Genomic DNA, 16,495 nt, shown 5'->3' with positions numbered 1-16,495 from the left:
CTATTATTTGGGTCTGTTACAGTAGCCAAAATAGCATCTAATTAATATAGCCCCACTGCAAGGCAGGCTCACACCTTCCCATGCAAGGAGAGCCCCTCCCTTCCATCAGGTCAAGCAAAAGTCCCAGAACAGATGCCCATTGGACTAACTCATGTCACGTGGCCACCCCTGCACCAATCACTGTACTCAGAGAAATGTTAATAGGCAGATTGTCCAGGTCTGGGTCCTGTGCCCATGCTTTGAGCCAGAAGAGCAACTTCAGATCACAAAGACTAGAGCCTGGGAGGGCGCATACATGGAAATTACATTTGAGTACTGTTACTAGGGGAAGGGTGGCTCAGTAGATTAAGCATCAGATTCTTGATTTTGGCTCAGATCATGAATGTATGGTTCGTGAGTTCCAGCCCTGGGTCGGGCTGTCTGCTGTCAGGGGCGAGCCCACTTTGGATCCTCTGCTCTGTCTCCTTCACTCTCTGCCCCGCCTTCCCTGTCTCTCTCTCTCAAAAATAAAATAAAATAAATCAACAACAACAACAACAAAAAGGAGAACCTAAGCATCACGTACTGTCTGGGAAAAGACCAATTACAGAACAGAACATGCTATTTTGCAGGCTTTTGTTGTTGTGGCTATGAATATTAAGACCATAGGACCAGTCAGATGTAAGCAACAGTATCCTTCTTGAAATAGCTTCAGCAAATAATAATTGCTACGCAATGTAATATGTCAGTTAGATTTCAATAAAATAACTTATTTTTACTGAGGGCTTACTATGTACTGTCCTAAGAACTTTACCTAATTGAGCTCACCAAATCCTGATACTAGCTTTATGGAATAGTAGACATTCCATATGTCTATTTTATACATGAAGAACTGAGCCTAGTGAGGATTAAGTAATTTATCCAAGGTGGCAAGGTTGGGGCTCAAACCTGAATGATGTGTGTTGTGCCAGAACACATGCCCTCCCTTAACCACTGGGTTACTGGGGCGCCTGGGTGGCTCGGTCGGGTAAGTGTCCGACTTCGGCTCAGGTCATGATCTCACAGCCCGTGAGTTCGAGCCCCGCGTCGGGCTCTGTGCTGACAGCTCAGGAGCCTGTTTCAGATTCTGTGTCTCCCTCTCTCTCTGCCCCTCCCCTGTTCATGCTCTGTCTCTCTCTGTCTCAAAAATAAATAAACGTTAAAAAAATTTTTTTTAATAATAATAAAAAAAAACACTGGGTTACTTTTCCTCTCATAACCACAGCTTATGCTTTCTGCCTCTCACGCTGTTTCACGCACGGTGCAAAGGCCAATTTCCTGAGGGAGGGATTACTGCTGCATCACTATGGCTTTTTTTTTTTTTTTTTTTTAAGTTCAGGGGCGCTCAGGCACAGCTGTATCCAGGGGCTGACACAGTATCACCCATTTCTTTACATCTCCTGGCTTAGTGTTTCTCTAATCTTTTACTCCACAGATACATTTATTTCTTTTGAGAGAGAGAACGGGGGAGGGGCAGAGACAGAGAGACAGAATCCCAAGCAGGCTCTGCACTGTCAGCGAGGAACCCGACATGGGGCTCAAACCCACAACCCGGGAGATCATGATCTGAGCCGAAATCGAGTGGGACGCTTACCCACTGAACCACCTACGTACCCCTCCACAACTATTTCTCCTGCTGTGTGCCAGGCCCTGTTCTAGGTGCTAGGGATACACAAATGAACAAAATGAACTAGTGAGGGCGGCAAATCAGTAACAGAACATCAAATGCTTATTAGGTGATAATAAACAGGGAATGTAAAATCATCACCATCATCCATTTAAGAGCGACAGGGGTGTGGGATGAGAAGGTCGCTATTTTTTTTTTAAGTTTATTTATTTTGAGAGAAAGTTGGGGGGGGGGTGTAGAGAGAGGGAGATACAGAATCCTCAGCAGGCTCCAGGCTCTGAGCTGTCAGCACAGAGCCGGACATGGGGCTCGAACTCATCAACCACAAGATCATGACCTGAGCCGAAGTCGGAAGCTCGACCGACTGAGCCACCCAGGCACCCCCAGATGGTTGCTATTTTAAATGGGGTCATCCCAGGGGGCAAATGTCACTGAGGAGGTGACATTTGGGCAGAAGCCTGAATAAAGGACTGAGCCCTGTGGATATTTAGAGGAAGAGTTTCAGATAGAGGTAACAGGGTGTAAAAGCCTGTGTTAGCTTCACCATCAGGTAATTTCTCCCCTCCTTAGTAGAGAAGATATCTCTGGATACGCCCTCATGGCCCAATAGAAACGGTCACCCTTTTCCCAGTAACTTTGAGTAAAGTCCCAGGGCGGAGGCTCATTGGATCCCTTTGGGTCACATGCCCACGCTGGACCAATCACGGTGCTCCAGAAAATGGAGTGTTCTGATTGGCTACTCTGGGGCAGGGCGGGCGCAAGTATCCACCCCTTCCCCCCAAGCACTTACCTCTGTTCCAGTGTTAACCCTAGTTTAAGAAGCTGAGCCCAAGCAAATAGCTTTCACGCTTTGTACTGGAATTCCTGCTTCGGATTCTCTGTCTCTCTCTCTGTCAAAAATAAAAACTTTTTTAAAAATCACAAATTTCAACATCCAGAATGTTGTTTTACCAACATGCCAGAATATATGTATGGTATATATCGTCTGGCCACACTGCCTAGCACTGCGCACTCAACCGCCCGTCGCTATTACGATTATTTATTCCTACCCAGACTGGGAAGAGATGTTGATTAGCACGATAATACCAGTATGTTACATTTTTGGAATATTTGCTATGTGCCAAACCGGATTTGATAGATGAGAAGGCTGAAGCTCAGATAAGCCACCTGTCCAGAGTCACACAGTAAGAAAGTGCAGAAACCGGCACTGTCCCTGACCCCCAAGCAGTCGCGGGGTCTCTAAGGGCCCCGCCCCCTCCCGCCGGGGCTGCAGGGCGGCCGCCTCCCGTTTATCTCGGCCCAGGCTGCGTGTGGTCCCGCCCCCTCGGGGGAGCTGCCACTTGGAGGCGCCTGGCCGGGAAGGGCCTGGTCAGCTGTGTCCGGCGGAGGCAGCTGCTGACCCAGCTGTGGATTGTGCCAGGGGCGGAAGGGGAGCAGGGGCCCTGCGCCCCCCGTGGCAGGGGGTTGCATCATGGATCACCTCTGGGCGCCCCTCTGGCCTGGAGTCGGCTCTCTCTGTCTCTTGCTCGCTGGGGCCGCCTGGGCTCCCCCACCCAACCCCCTGGACCCCAAGTTCGAAAGTAAAGGTAAGGATGGATCTGTGTGTAGACCCCCGCAATGGTTCCTGGAGGGCAATGCCGAGGCCTGAACTTCCAGCCTGGGTCCTGGGAGCCACGCCGGGTTCTGACCCTACAGTCTAGGATCTGGGGGCTGGGGGCTGAACCTCCTTAGAGTGGCACCTGGCGTAGCATGCTGGGGTCTAAGACTCCAGACTGTGTTGTGGGCGGGGGTGGGGGGTGTGGGGGGGTGTGGGGCATAAGTTTCCCGTTTTATCTTTTCAGGGAGCCTGGGACATAATAAATCCTAACGGGGCAGGGTTGGTGCTGGGTCTAGGCCTCGAAATCTAGAGTCCCCAGGAGAGGGGATCTGGCCGACCCTCCACCGGGGGAGGGAGGACAAAGCCCGCGTCGAGGCCGAGGGGCCGGGCCTCAGGCGACTGTAAACATGGTTTGTATGCGGGCGCCAGAAGCCTCGGCTTGCCGGGTCGAGGGAAGAGGCGAGGGAGGGGTTCACGGTTGGCGCTATCGGGCTGCCGGCAGCCTGCCGGGGCCGATAGGGGGCCCCGCCTTCTCCGCACACGTCCAGTGGCTCGCCTGTCCTGGGCCGGGGCGGGGCGGGCAGCGGGGGACCGCGGCCCTCCAAGCCGCGCGCGGTCCAGCGGGTTGTGGGGTGGGCGGGGGCGTGTGTGGGAACAGTAAGGCAAGCCACCAGCGCTTCGGAGTTCGGGGCGGGGGGCACCACCTCCGCGGACCCTTCGAGGGCCCCCGCTTGGGCTAGCGAGCGAGGCGGGGCTTTTTGCTTATCGGTTCGCACAGGCGGCGGGAGGGAGGGGGAGGCTGCTGTGGCCCGAGGACTGGGCTCTCCCGACCCCCTCCCCGTGTCCCCCTCCCCCCGCAGCGGCCCTGCTGGCTGCCCGCGGGCCCGAAGAGCTTCTGTGCTTCACCGAACGGTTGGAGGACCTGGTGTGCTTCTGGGAGGAAGCGGCAAGCGCGGGGGTCGGCCCCGACAACTACAGCTTCTTCTACCAGCTCGAGTGAGTGCGACGGGGCAGGTGGAGCGCTCCCATCCTCTGAGGAGGGGGCGGGTGGGCAGGGGCTCACACTTTGGGACATCTGCTGGCGTCGGGAGCGGGAGGACACTGGTGGGACGGGAGGCCACTGGCGGTCTCTGGTGGGAAGCCCCGGGGTCAGTGCCGACGCGCCCCCTAGTGGCTGGGGCCGGAACAGTCTCGCGATCTCTGTTGCGGAGCGATCCCAAACATTTGGGCAGGGACAGCACCCCTCCACATAGGACGAAGGCGTCGCGTAGTCGGGGGCCGGACGCCCCCTGGTGGTAGTGTCCAAACCGGGCCCCAGCTCCAGGCAATACAAACTCTCTCGCACCCCCCACCCCCAACTTGCTCCCTTCCCTCTCTGGCCCCTTGGCGCACAGGGGCGAACCGTGGAAGCCATGCAGCCTGCACCAGGCGCCCACGGCTCGCGGCGCTGTGCGTTTCTGGTGCTCGCTGCCTACGGCCGACGCGTCGAGCTTTGTGCCCTTAGAGCTGCGCGTCACAGCCGTATCCTCGGGCGCTCCACGCTATCACCGTATCATCCACATCAACGAAGTGGGTACGTGCGCAGGGAATGGGGAAATTGTCGGGTGAGGGAGTCTCGGTCACCGCCCGCCTGATCAACCCCTCTCGCAGTGCTCCTGGACCCCCCCGCGGGGCTGCTGGCGCGGCGGGCCGACGAGGGCGGCCACGTGGTACTGCGTTGGCTCCCGCCTCCTGGAGCCCCCGTCGCAAGTCTGATCCGCTACGAAGTGAACATCTCCTCAGGCAACGTCGCAGGGGGCGCTCAGAAGGTGAGGCCGCCCCGACCGCCGGTCAAAAAGGCTGTGCGGTGGACAGCCCCGCCTCCCCTTCTAAATCCCGCCCCGATGGCCAGCATGGCCCAGCCTCCTGGCCTCGCCCTCCAGGCCCACCTCTGACGCCCGTCATCTCTTTGCCCAAAACACATCAACTCCCACTGACATGTCTTCCTTCCCAGTGCCTCCCAGTCCACCTGGACCCAAGCCCAAAGCCCACTTACCCCCTTGTCCCAAATACTACACCCCTTCAACATCCCGACCCTTGGCTCCCTGGCCACGCCCCTAAAGAGCCCGAGACCGCCCCCTGCTCCCTGGGCCTCCGTCCTGATTGGCCCGAGCCTTCCTGGAACCCGCCTCTTGCTTTCATTGCCCTTCCCCCTCACCGCAGTGTTGCGAAGCTGTCCTTCCTTTCTCTGATTGGCTCAGTGCCGCCCCCACACGCTTTTCTCTGCTCGCCCCGCCCCTATTGACCACGCCTCTCACCCAGGCCCCGCCCCCAGGTGGAGATCCTGGATGGCCGCACTGAGTGCGCACTGAGCAACCTTCGCGGCCGAACGCGCTACACTTTTATGGTTCGCGCGCGTATGGCTGAGCCGAGCTTCGGTGGCTTCTGGAGCGCCTGGTCCGAGCCTGCGTCGCTGCTGACAGCTAGTGGTGAGGCCCCAGCTAGGAGCTAGGAGGGCCTGGGGAGGAGCATGGGGTAATCCTACTGCCCTGACTTCCTCCCTGCTTTGTAGACTTGGACCCTCTCATCCTGACGCTCTCACTCATCCTCGTGCTCATCCTGCTGCTGCTGGCCGTGCTCGCCCTGCTTTCCCACCGCCGGTGAGCGCCCCATTCGGGCACCTAGCCCAGACTCCAACGCACTTACGTTCTCCTTTTGCTGTGGAAAGCTAGGCTCAGAGACGGAAAGGCACTTTGCCCAGGGACACACAGTGAGGAGTCCGTGGCAGGGCTGGGATGCAAGCCAGACCATATCCAGAATCTTAGTTAAAATTCTTGGGAACATTCACCTGGTTTTCCTTGAACCTCAGCGGTTGCTCCTTCTTGAATTCCTTTGCTTGTTCCTTTTCCCAATTTCATCAACTTTTGTAAAATCCCCAGATGGGCCGCATGGAAAGATTTAACATCCTGAGTGCCTCCTGCCTCTGTTATCGAGCTCCTTAGATGGTTTATGGTAGGACCAGCCATCCTGAGGTTTTTGTTATTCGTAGCTCATACTATGTGGTTTCATACCCCCAAGCCTTGGCACATGCTGTTCCTTCTGCCTGCAATGCCTTTCCTGCCTTGTCTGCCAAGCAGTATTCTGTTGTCTTTAAGGGCCTTGTTTATTTATTTGGTTGGAAAATACATACTGAGTGCCAACTCTGTGCTAGGCACTGGGGAGAAAGTGGAAAACAAACATCTCTCTGACCTTGTGGATCTCAAAGCTGAGTCGAATAGCAAACAAGGGTACCAACATACACGGGAGCAGAGAGGAAAGAGAGAGAATCCCAAGCAGGCTCCATGCTGTCAGTGTAGAGCCCGACGCAGGGCTTGATCCCACAAACAATGAGATCATGACCAGAGCCAAAATCAAGAGTTGGCTGCTCAACCGACTGAGCCACCCAGGCACCCCACCAACAGATATTTGATTATCCATTGTGGTAAGTGCTATCACAGAAACAAATGGGGTGTGGGGCCGTGACAGGATGGTCAGGGAAGGCCTCTGGAAGATGATATCAGAATGGAAACCTGACGGTTGGACAAAGGCAGCCGCGAGACAATTGAAAAGGAACAGCAAGTGCAAAGGCCCTGAGGTGGGAATGAGCTTGGGAGTGCTGAAGCAGCTGCCAAGAGGGTATCTTTGGCTAGAGCAGAATATATTATGAGGAAGTGGTGAATGATGAGGTGAGGGAGGTCACAGGGGTCAGAACATGCAAGGTTGTCTGCAGGGCTGTGGAGAAGAGATTGTTATTTTTTTTTTTAATTTTTTAACTTTATTTTGAGAGGCAGAGAGAGAAAGCATACATAAGATGAAGAGGGACAGAGAGAAAGGGAGAGAGAGAGAAAGAGAGAGAGAGAATCCCAAGCAGGCTCCGCAGTCAGTGCAGAGCCCAATGCAGGGCTCGAACTCACAAACCGTGAGATCATGACCTGGGCCAAAATCAGGAGTCGGATGTTCAACCAACCGATGGAGCCACCCAGGTGCCCCCGAATTTTATTCTGAGTACATTCGGGGAATTATGGAAAGGAGTGAGAAGGGAAGTAACATAATGAACCTCCAGACAAGCCTGGGCCAGGTTAAGGGAGAGCACCAGGCAGTGTATGTGGAACTCCTATGCATCCTTCAAAACCCTGTTCCAGTCACCCATCTGTAGGGCCTTGCAGATGCTTCAGCCAGAGCCTCTGTTCCTCAGCCCCTATGCACTCCTCTGCCTTGTGATTATGAGGGACTAGGACTATCTGTGCCCCTGTGGCTGCTTTTTAGGGGGGTATTGGTGAGCATTCAGTGACACATATCCATGTAATTGTTTCTTTAAAAAAAATTTTTTTTTTCAACGTTTATTTATTTTTGGGACAGAGAGAGACAGAGCATGAACGGGGGAGGGGCAGAGAGAGAGGGAGACACAGAATCGGAAACAGGCTCCAGGCTCTGAGCCATCAGCCCTGAGCCCGACGCGGGGCTCGAACTCACGGACCGCGAGATCGTGACCTGGCTGAAGTCGGACGCTTCACCGACTGCGCCCCCCAGGCGCCCCCCATGTAATTGTTTCTTGTTGGCTTCACCAGGACTCTGAAGCAGAAGATCTGGCCTGGTATCCCAAGCCCCGAGAGTGAGTTTGAGGGCCTCTTCACCACCCACAAGGGTAACTTCCAGGTAGGTGGCCTGGTTGTCCCCTCGGGGCCTGGGGTTTCCCTGCTCCTGTGGCTGAACCGTAGGTCCCTGAGCAGGCCGGTGCTGTTTCCCCAGCTGTGGCTGTACCAGAATGAGGGGTGTCTTTGGTGGAGCCCCTGCGCTCCCTTTGCAGAGGACCCACCCTCCCCCCTGGAAGTCCTCTCTGAGCGTTGCTGGGGGGCTACCCAGGCAGCGGAGCCGGGGGCAGAGGAGGGGCCCCTGCTGGAGCCGCTGGGCAGCGAACATACCCAAGACACCTACCTGGTGCTGGACAAGTGGTTGCTGCCCCGGAACCCACCCAGCGAGGATCTCCCGCGGCCTGATGGCAGTTTGGACATGGTAGCCATGCATAAAGGCTCAGAAGCCTCCTCCTGCTCATCTGCCTTGTCCCTGAAGCCTGGGCCAGAGGGGGCCTTGGGTGCCAGCTTTGAGTACACGATCCTGGATCCCAGCTCCCAGCTCTTGCGCCCGAGAGCGCTGCCCCCTGAGCTGCCCCCCACCCCACCCCACATAAAGTACCTGTACCTCATGGTGTCTGACTCTGGCATCTCAACGGACTACAGCTCAGGGGGCTCCCAGGAAGCCCAGGGGGACTCATCCACTGGCCCCTACTTGAACCCTTATGAGAACAGCCTCATCCCAGCCACTGAGACTTCACCGCCCAGCTATGTGGCCTGCTCCTAGGACTCCAGCCCTCAGATGCTTGGGGACCCGGCGTGACCTCAAGTGCTAGCCCAGGCCCTAGACTTATTGAGCAGGGTTGGTGAGGGCTCCCTCGGGACCAGGAGCATTGCTAACCTCGGCTTTCTGCCCAATCCGTCCTGCTCAGTACAACCTTGGAGTATTTTAAAATGTATAGAGTTGTATGAGTGTATGTGTGTTTGTGTGCGTATGTAATTTTTTTCCCCCTTTCATGACTTCTACAAACATCCTTGGAGGCCCCATCTTTCCCTGGGCCCAGACCATAGGGGCAACGGGAAAAGGCCTCGAGCTCAGTCTGAAATTCTGGACCTGGCGATATGAATAATAATCCTAATAGAATGAAGGACTCAGTATATGTTATACTAGCTGCCATAACAACAACAACAAAAAAAAACCCTCCTAAATATGACTGGCTTTACACATTAAATGGTTTCTCTCTCATATTTCAATGCAAGCAGGCAGGCAGCCATTTCTGGGATGAGTCAGAAGCCCAGACCCTGCTGGTCTGTAGATGGACCCCCGGCATCTTGCTAACCAAGCAGCAAAGAGAAAACAGAAGATGCTGGGGGCCATTTTAGGGATTAGAAACAGTCCCAGGACCCCAGCTTGATCCATGGACCGCTGGTGGTGGGGGGGGGGGGGGTGGGGGAAATGCAGTTTGGCTGTTCTCCCTGGGGGAAGGAAAGCTGTTGCCTGAGCCTCTGGCTAGTTTCTGCCACGAATAATAATGATATCACTAAGTTAGACATGACCTAGGAAAGATGGGCATATGCAGGCCTTCTAGAAGCTCTACCAAAGCCACCCCTAGCTAAATACCCTAAAAACTCTCACACGCGTGAGCCAGGACATGTGTGCAAGAATGTTCATAGCAGCAGATATGTCCATTTGATGAATAAATTGGGATATGGTCACCCATGGAACCATATGCAGTAGGGAGAAAGCAGTGAACTAAAAAGTGGCCTAATCTTTAAAAAAATTTTTTTTTAACATTTATTCATTTTTGAAAGACAAAGTGTGAATAAGGAAGGGGCAGAGAGAGAGACACAGAATTTGAAGCAGGCTCCAGGCTCCAAGCTGTCAGCACAGAGCCCGATGCGAGGCTCAAACTCATGGACCGAAGTCGGCCACTTAACCAACTGAGCCACCCAGGCACCCCAAAACTGGCCTCATCTTAAATGATAATGTTGAGTGGGAGAAGAAGGAAGTCTCAGAAGATTACATTTATCATGAAACTTTTTATAAAGTTCAAAACAGCAAAATTCAACAATGTTAATTGGGCATAACAGGTTCATGATAATGTTATTTTTATTTTTTTTAAGTTTATTTATTTATTTTGAGAGAGAGGGAGTGGGGGAAGGGCCGAGAGAGAGAGAGAATCCCAAGTAGGCTCCATGATGTCAGTGCAGAGCTCGACGTGGGGCTCGATCCCACGAACCATGAGATCATGACCTGAGCCAAGATCAAGAGTCCAACATTTAACCAACTGAGCCACCCAGGTTCCCTGATAATGCTACTTTTAAATGAGAAAAAGCATTTTATATTCTTTAGGTCTTTGAATCTGCATGTGTCCCTGAAGTAAGTATTCCAGTCATGGGAAACTGAGGCATAGAGAGGTTGTCACACACCAAAGCTCAAGGCTGGCCTCCAGAGCTTGAACCTTTGTCTAAGCTGAGGTTACCAGCCTGGGTAGGCCACGGGGTGATTGTCATCTCTCCATTTGGTCGGAAAGCCACGCACCACTCTGCCCTAGGCCCCAGCCCACCTGGATCCAGGCAGGCTCGGAGGCGGTGCTGTCCTGGGCCTGGTGTCTCTGCCTGCAGCCAGCACCGGGCAGGGAAATACCGCTGGAGCAGTGACACCTGCAGGGCATCCCCACTGACTCCCTCCTCTTGGGTCTGTAGGGCCACAATGAGCCCACAGCCCTGGCCAGGCCCAGTCTGGTGGCTGAAGTGGGCAGCTGTGTCCAGAAGCAGCGCAGCCAGGTAGGCGGCGTCCTGGGGTCCCTGGTCTTCCACTAGGTACTCCTCAAGGCCATCCAGTAGCAGCAGGGAGGGGGCTGGACCGCGGGCCTCATGGGCAGAGCACAGAAGCTGAAGGAGTTCATGGGTTGAGGGTGGGTACTGGAAGCGGATCTTCTAGAGGTTGGAAAAAAGGAAACGGCCAGATTCAGCTCAGGAAGGCAGGCTCCAAGCTAGAGCTGCCCTGCTTCCTTGTGTATACTTCCCTGCACTAGGCTCTCAGACCCCAGACAGCTGGTTCCGAGTGAAGCAGTTCAGAATGGCCGCATGCTCTTCAATTCGTACCCACTCACCACCCTTTTCTTTAATAACAAGGTTTTATTTTTAAGTCACCTATGCCAAATGTGGGGCTGGAACTCAACATGCTCAAGAGTCACATGCTCTGCGCCCACCCCCGTTTTTTATCCCGCATTTATCACTGCCCGGTGTTAGCTAGGAACAAGGTATGTTTTTCTTACCAAGTATCTAAGGCAATCTTTCCACGGAAAACCTGCCCATAGCGTTCTTAGTCGGACCTCCTGATCGGCTCCAAAGGAAAAGCTGGCGTTCAAACTGGACTCAGGTTTAGCCCCACCCTTACTCACCCCCCAACTAACCCCACCCGATGGGCACCGCCTTTCTTCGCTAACTCCGCCCCCTCACCAAACGGTTTCCCAATCTTAACAAAGCTTCCTATGGTCCCGCCCCTATTATTCCGCCCCGCGCATTCATGACTCCGCCCCACAATGGCCGCTAAGGCTCGCTCTTCCTTCTTCTCCTCCATTGGTCTGTCTACCTGTCACTCAATCCTCAATTCGCCCTACTGTACTAACTAGTCCGCCTCCGGTCCCGCCCCTCGGTTACCTGTAGCCGCAAGGGGTCGAATGCTGCGCCGGTCCCGCGGGGCAGGCTTTGAAGAGGCCTTCGAGTCAGAAAGAGGACGGGGCCTCGGCCCTCTCCTGCCGCTTCCAGGGCCGCCGCGAATAGCAGCGCTGTCTTTCCAGACCCTGGGCCGCCAAGCAGCAGCAAAGGCGGTCCAGCCTCAGCTGTATCCTCCCCCCCGGACCTTGCTGAGGTGCCTAGGTTTAGCACCCGCCTCAGCGTCTCCGCCATTCGTAAGATACTCCTGTCCAGTCAGCGGCCCTTTCCTGCCCTTAATCCCGCCCAAGCCGAGGCCTCATTGGTTACAATGCGCTTAGCGTCTCCATTGGTCCATGGATCTGCCATCAAAGTTAGATCGGCCTTTACTGGCTCCTCCCCTGGTGAAGGGGCAAATAACAGTCTGAGGGAGGAGGTATAGAGGCGCTCGAAGGTGAGATTGCCCTTCCCTTGTGCTAGTCCGCTGAAGGAAGCAACGCGAATATTACTATTGTGAATTAATCAGCTAATTAGACACATACAAGGGTTGAGAGTTGGAGGAAGCAGGCCCGAATCACTGACACATTACTTAAAGTCTCCTAGCCTCAGTCTGCTCACCTATAAAATGGAGCTCGTGATATCTCAGAGGACTATTGTGATGGGAATGTTGTCTGTGTGTGTTTCTGCTGATGTCACCCAATGACAACTGAGGAAGTGAGGGAGGGAGGCACTTGTGTGCTTGTCTCTCCCTCTGCACCTTAGTATCTGCACAAGCTGTGTTGGAGGCTTGCAGGCTCAGGAACATTCACGTGCAAAACATCAGCAGCCGTCTCTGAGGGTCTGTGAGAAGAGGAATCTCAACCGGTTTCCTTATTGGCCTGGGGGCTCCTTGGGTTTTGCTTGGAATAAGTGGGGTGGGCATGACCACAGATCAAAGAAGCACCAAGAGAGACAAAAAGACAGGGGGTGGGAGACTAAGGGACAGCCAAGGCAGGGGACCTTGTTTGTCTTGTTCACTTAGGTGTCTCCAGCGCCCAGAACAGTGACTAGATGGTTGCAGATTTTCAATATATGCTTGTTAAATGAATGAGTGAAGAAAGGAAGATAGGATTTTTGAGAAACTGGGAGAGGAGAAACAAGGTGAGTGGTTAAGTGAGGGTTGGCTGGGTCTCCTCACCCAGACCTCGCCCCAGAGCTGCCAATCACCCCTGTTGCCCTGGCAACTCTCTCCTGGTAACTTCAAAGTGGTGCTGTTGCCAGGAGACAGAGGGGCGGGGTGGAACTGATATTTCCTGGGCTTTCTCTCTCCCTCTGGGGCCAGAAAACAGATCCGCCACATCCCGCAATACATCCACCCACACAGCTGGGCACCTCACACACCCCCCCTTACACACGTGTGCGCGCACACACCCACACGCATCTCTGCCTATATTCCACTTTCAAAAGCCCCATCACCCACATGCTCACAGCCCTATCCTAACACAAAACATCCCATACACACTTTCTCTCACTCTTATGTCCCCACACTCCTTCCCTTGCACACACACAAGAACACACTCTGATACAACCATACCATTGCTATTACACACGCACACACCCAGACACATTTCCTTAGCTAATGTGACTGCAGCTCTTTCTGTACACACACACACACACACACACACACACCCCACCGTGTTGCATTCCTTGTCAGAGGCATCACCTCAATCCCCCCGCAGCAGATGCACAACCATGATTCACCTCACTTCGCAACACTCCAAATGCACAAACACCCAGTAGTGACACGTATATCACGTCGTCGTGCAGTTACGTACACAAGAGCATGTCCAACACAGCCCCATTGCACTCACTATTCCCTTGCTGAGGGAACTCAGCTCCCAAATATCCCTGTGGCTCATTTCCCCACACCATTCAGGTCATGGTCAAATATCACCTCGTTACAGAGGCTTTCCCTGATCACCTGTGTAACATTGCACGCCCTACACTTTTTAACGGCTTCACCGTCTTTGTTTTCAAATAACTTATCATTTCCAATGTCTTGTTCTTCTTGCCTCCCTCCTCACTAGAATGTCAGCTCCACCAGGGAGGTTCTTTCTTTTGTTCCCTGCTGGGCCCCCAGCTCCTAGAACAGTACTCAGCACACAGCAGGTGCTCATAAGTGTAGACTGAGTACGTTGGCAGAGATGCAGAGGTTTGGCATGTTTCTTGTACACACAGTACTTCTTTCTTTTCTCAGAAGCCTGTCTTCATATCCCGATGGAAGGACTTTTACCACAGAGAAGGTCCTGGGAGGGAGGACCAAAGGGTGAGGAGACTGGGGAGTAGACATCTCAGTCAGTCTGTGTTTCTCCCTTGTTTTTCAGCGTCACGTGATTAAATAATTCATTTAACAAAATTTTATTGAGGACCTACTGTGTGTCGGACCCTGTTTTAGGCCCTGGGGCTTCAGCAGTAAAAAGACAAAGAAGTCTCTGTCCTCGTGGACCTGACTTCCTAGTGAGGGGGAAGATAATGGCCACTAAGCATAAAGAGGAGTTTAAGTAGTCTATGAGTGGATAAGTGTATGCAAAAAATTTTGCCCAGGGGGGGGAAAAAAAGCTGAAAGGACCAGTTGTTTGTTTCTTGCCATTTTAAAGAGGGTGGTGGAGGGGGCAGGTCTCAATGAGAAGGTGACGTTTGAGAAGAGGCTTGAAGGAGCTGAGAGAGTAAACCATGTAGAGCACGGACGGAGAGCATTCCAAGTGGAGGCACCTGCAAGTGCAAAGGCCCTGAGACACTGGGAGCACTTTGACTTTTACCAGGATGCATGGGAACCAGCCATGAGAGGTTTTGAGCAGAGGTAGGTTGTGGTCTGACTTGCATGATAAACCAGAATTCAGTTTTGGTTGAGTTTGAGATTCTGTGAAGTGTACAGGGCATGTCAACAAATCTTTTGAGTAAGTACATATACCTTGGTCTGGGTTTTCTACCTAAAATTATCCATCCTGGGATGGGGTGTGGACAAGGTAAGGTCGGCCGTCTCCACCCCCTCTAGCAGGCCCAAACACTTCTTTGTGTCCGGCGGCCTTCACTTTACCCTTTCTTAGCCAGCACTTGGTTTCAGAACCACGGACAGCGCCAGCTGGGTTGGCTGGAACGCTGTCCGCTGTGCTGAAGTTTTGCTTCTTTCCTGGCCCGTGTGGAGGTAGCTGTGTAACAGAAGGAACCAAGGTCTCAGGGGTGGGATCCCTGGAAATAGAAGCTCTGTTCGGTGAAGAAGAGGGCTCCGTGATTCTCTCTCTCCTCTGCCTTAAGCCCTCTCATGCCCCCATATAATTCCCCATGGCCCACAATCAGCCCTGCCACCTACCCCACCTCCTCTCCTATCTGCCCCCTGCCTCGTTCAGCTCCAGCTGCACAGGTCTCCTCACTGGTCCCTGAACACAGGGGGTTGGTTTCCACCTCAGAGCTTTGGTGCTTGCTGTTCCCTCTGCCTCAAACGTTCCTTCCCCCCTGCCTATTTACATGGCTCTCTCCCTCCCTCCTCATGCTTTTGTTTGTTTATAAGCAGGCTTCACGCCCAGCATAGAGCCCAACTCAGGGCCTGAACTCTTTATATCTACCTACCTATCTATATTTTATTTATTTTTTAACTAGTCTTCACGCTCAGTGCAGAGACCAACACGGGACCTGAACTCATGACCCTGAGATCAAGACCTGAGCTGAGATCAAGAGTCAGATGCTTATCCAACTCAGCCACTCAGGCTCCCCTTTATGCCTCTTTAAATTGCAAGCTCTGTTCCCATCCCAAAGGTGTCCATTGTCCTCTCTAGCTTGAATTTTCTCCTATCGCTTGTCAATATCTAATGTATCAGAGATCCCAAACCCTGACCTAAATCCTTGATCCTACAATTTGGAATTCAGAATTCTGCAGATCTTTTTTGAAAGGTACTATGGTATAAATACTATGTATTGCATAACATCCTAGTGGGGCCTGGGATAACATCTCAAAATCAAACAATTTCCTTTATCTGCAATGAAACATGAGAATATTCAAATCAAAAGGCACCTGGGTGACTCAAATGATTAAGCCTCCAGTTCTCGATTTTGGCTCAGATCATGATCTCACAGTCCATGGGTTCAAGCCCCGCATCGGGCTCTGCACTGATAGCATGGAGCCTGCTTGGGATTCTCTCTCTCCCTCTCTCTTAAAAATAAATAAATAAACTTTATTTAAAAAAGAATATTCACATAAAGTTCAGTAAATAAAAGCTATAATAACTGTATGTCAGTAAAGGTCAGGCTTTGCCACAAATGAGCTATGAAAGAAGTTTGGTTTTCAGACATTTTTGAAATTTGGAGTTGTGACTCTGTGTCTAGTGTATTTATCTTGTTGTCTGTCTCTCACATATTAGAATATTAGCTTCCTGATGGCAGAAATTTGTGTCTCTTCTGTTCACTGCTACAACCTCTGTGCCTAACTACACAGAACCTGGCACACAGTAGCTGATCCATAGTGTTTGTTGAATGAATGAGTGAATGAATGAATGAATGAATGAATGAAATAAGGGGGGAAGGGAAGCAGATAACCCTTTCCTGGCTCCGGAATAACTCCATGGCCCGAATGGCCTGTCTGAAGCCCCTCAGACCCGCAGTGGGTTGTGGGGAGGTCTGTGCCTCCATGCCCCTCCTACCTCCTGGTTTCCACTGGGTCCTCAAGGGTTGGGTCTCAGCACAACCTCACAGTCAGAACCCTTGCTCTCATCCATGAAGCCAGGTTTTGGCATGGGGGTCCTAGTGCCCTCACCCTATTCCCCAGGTCCTCTGCACCTGACCATAGTCAAAAACAGGCCAACTGCCTGGAGGAGGCGGTCGTGTGAGGCTGCTCACCATGTGTTTGTGTGCCTTACATGTGGCACTGTCTGCGTTTTGACAGATGAAGAAACAAGAGAACGGAGAGGTTAATTAACTTTCTTGAAGTCACGCGACCAGGAAATGCTGAGCCAGGATTTAAACCCAAGCCAC

The 16,495-nt window shown here is 52.8% G+C and overlaps 2 protein-coding genes across 7 annotated transcripts; one reads left to right on the top strand and one right to left on the bottom strand.

Annotated features, from left to right (window-relative positions):
• The first annotated feature begins 2,138 nt into the window (after positions 1 to 2,138).
• Positions 2,139 to 15,088, top strand: EPOR (erythropoietin receptor). Of its 5 annotated transcripts, XR_006590286.1 has the most exons (9): positions 2,139 to 3,231; positions 4,103 to 4,238; positions 4,637 to 4,815; positions 4,893 to 5,050; positions 5,557 to 5,710; positions 5,794 to 5,881; positions 7,829 to 7,916; positions 12,513 to 12,631; positions 13,728 to 15,088. XR_006590286.1 is itself a non-coding variant. In XM_045045924.1 (8 exons), exons 1-8 carry the CDS (start codon positions 3,117 to 3,119, stop codon positions 12,579 to 12,581), a joined length of 987 nt encoding a protein of 328 aa, XP_044901859.1. In that variant the 5' UTR covers positions 2,139 to 3,116; the 3' UTR covers positions 12,582 to 15,088. The 5 variants fall into 5 exon arrangements, 4 of the variants coding, with proteins under 4 accessions (XP_044901859.1, XP_044901851.1, XP_044901846.1 ...); XM_045045924.1 differs by having other exon boundaries at positions 12,513 to 15,088; XM_045045916.1 differs by lacking the exons at positions 12,513 to 12,631; positions 13,728 to 15,088 and adding an exon at positions 3,487 to 3,652 and having other exon boundaries at positions 2,140 to 3,231; positions 4,747 to 4,815; positions 7,829 to 8,808.
• Positions 10,058 to 12,085, bottom strand: SWSAP1 (SWIM-type zinc finger 7 associated protein 1). 2 transcript variants are annotated; one of them, XM_019817826.3, is made up of 3 exons: positions 11,498 to 12,085; positions 11,113 to 11,172; positions 10,058 to 10,771 (listed from the first exon to the last, which is right to left on the bottom strand). In XM_019817826.3, exons 1-3 carry the CDS (start codon positions 11,744 to 11,746, stop codon positions 10,268 to 10,270), a joined length of 813 nt encoding a protein of 270 aa, XP_019673385.2. In that variant the 5' UTR covers positions 11,747 to 12,085; the 3' UTR covers positions 10,058 to 10,267. The 2 variants fall into 2 exon arrangements, with proteins under 2 accessions (XP_019673385.2, XP_003981934.2); XM_003981885.5 differs by lacking the exon at positions 11,113 to 11,172 and having other exon boundaries at positions 11,498 to 11,817.
• Positions 15,089 to 16,495: the final 1,407 nt, after the last annotated feature.

The sequence above is a fragment of the Felis catus genome, chromosome A2, assembly GCF_018350175.1.
Source record: "Felis catus isolate Fca126 chromosome A2, F.catus_Fca126_mat1.0, whole genome shotgun sequence".
Classification (NCBI taxonomy): domain Eukaryota; kingdom Metazoa; phylum Chordata; class Mammalia; order Carnivora; family Felidae; genus Felis; species Felis catus.
Note: the sequence above shows the minus strand (reverse complement) of the source record. Positions and strands in the feature narration are given on the sequence as shown.